Below are 785 nucleotides of genomic sequence, written 5' to 3'. Positions count from 1 at the left end.
AAAGCAGAACCAAAACAAACATGGCTCGGCGTGGTGCGGCGGTCGAGCCTCCTCATGAAGAACAAAATGCCCTCAGCTACATGCAGCCGGAGATTCTGCCCATACAAATCATGATCGATGTGCTTAAAGAGGTGTTGTATAATTTCACGCGTGATTTGGAGAAGATAAGGTTTCTGGTCTTTTAAAATCGTGGGACGCTATCCCTCCGAAAGATTTTGTCTTGCAGCCTCCCGTGGGGTATGTAAAGGGAATAGATCGGCACCCTGCAAGATTAGCTAGGCACGTCATCCTGACGCAGACAGGCTATAGATACATAAACTATATGTTTATATTTATAAAACCAGATTTCATATGTGGAATTTGATAAATGCTACTGTACTTCATAAACACTTTCAAAGATTAGTGTTACTCTCACTGACTAATTTTTAAAAACACTGGATTAGTAGTGACTCCAATGTTAGGTACAGGTCCAGGTTGTTCTAGCCATTATTTATAAGCTATAGAAGATGTGAAAATAATGCAGTAAAGAAATAAGAAAATAAGATAACCTGTTGTCACTTCCATTGCAAATGAAAATAAGTCATTCAAAACAAGTGAGGGAGAAAACATGTAATTGTTCAGAAGACTTACATGCACCTAATCATTGCAAAACTGGTACCAATGGATTCCTCTCACCATCTACTACATATATATAAAACTTACCAGGGAAATTGTGCAGTAAAATACAAAAATACAAAGTAGGTAATTAAATCATCTAATGCAGGGTGCTGTGCCCTATATGGCAA

The 785-nt window shown here is 38.2% G+C and overlaps 1 protein-coding gene across 2 annotated transcripts in view; it reads left to right on the top strand.

The window, feature by feature from the left end:
* Nucleotides 1-785, top strand: part of LOC119593727 — a 6,365-nt gene continuing 5,580 nt past the window's right edge. For both annotated transcript variants that reach the window (XM_037942699.1, XM_037942700.1), the window contains exon 1: nt 1-131. In XM_037942699.1, coding sequence (XP_037798627.1) covers nt 21-131 — 111 coding nt within the window. In that variant the 5' untranslated portion in view covers nt 1-20. The remainder of the gene's footprint in view (nt 132-785) is intronic.

The sequence above is a fragment of the Penaeus monodon genome, chromosome 32 (assembly GCF_015228065.2).
Source record: "Penaeus monodon isolate SGIC_2016 chromosome 32, NSTDA_Pmon_1, whole genome shotgun sequence".
Taxonomy (NCBI): domain Eukaryota; kingdom Metazoa; phylum Arthropoda; class Malacostraca; order Decapoda; family Penaeidae; genus Penaeus; species Penaeus monodon.
The sequence above is the reverse complement of the archived record's forward strand: the minus strand, read 5'-3'. Positions and strand labels throughout refer to the sequence as shown.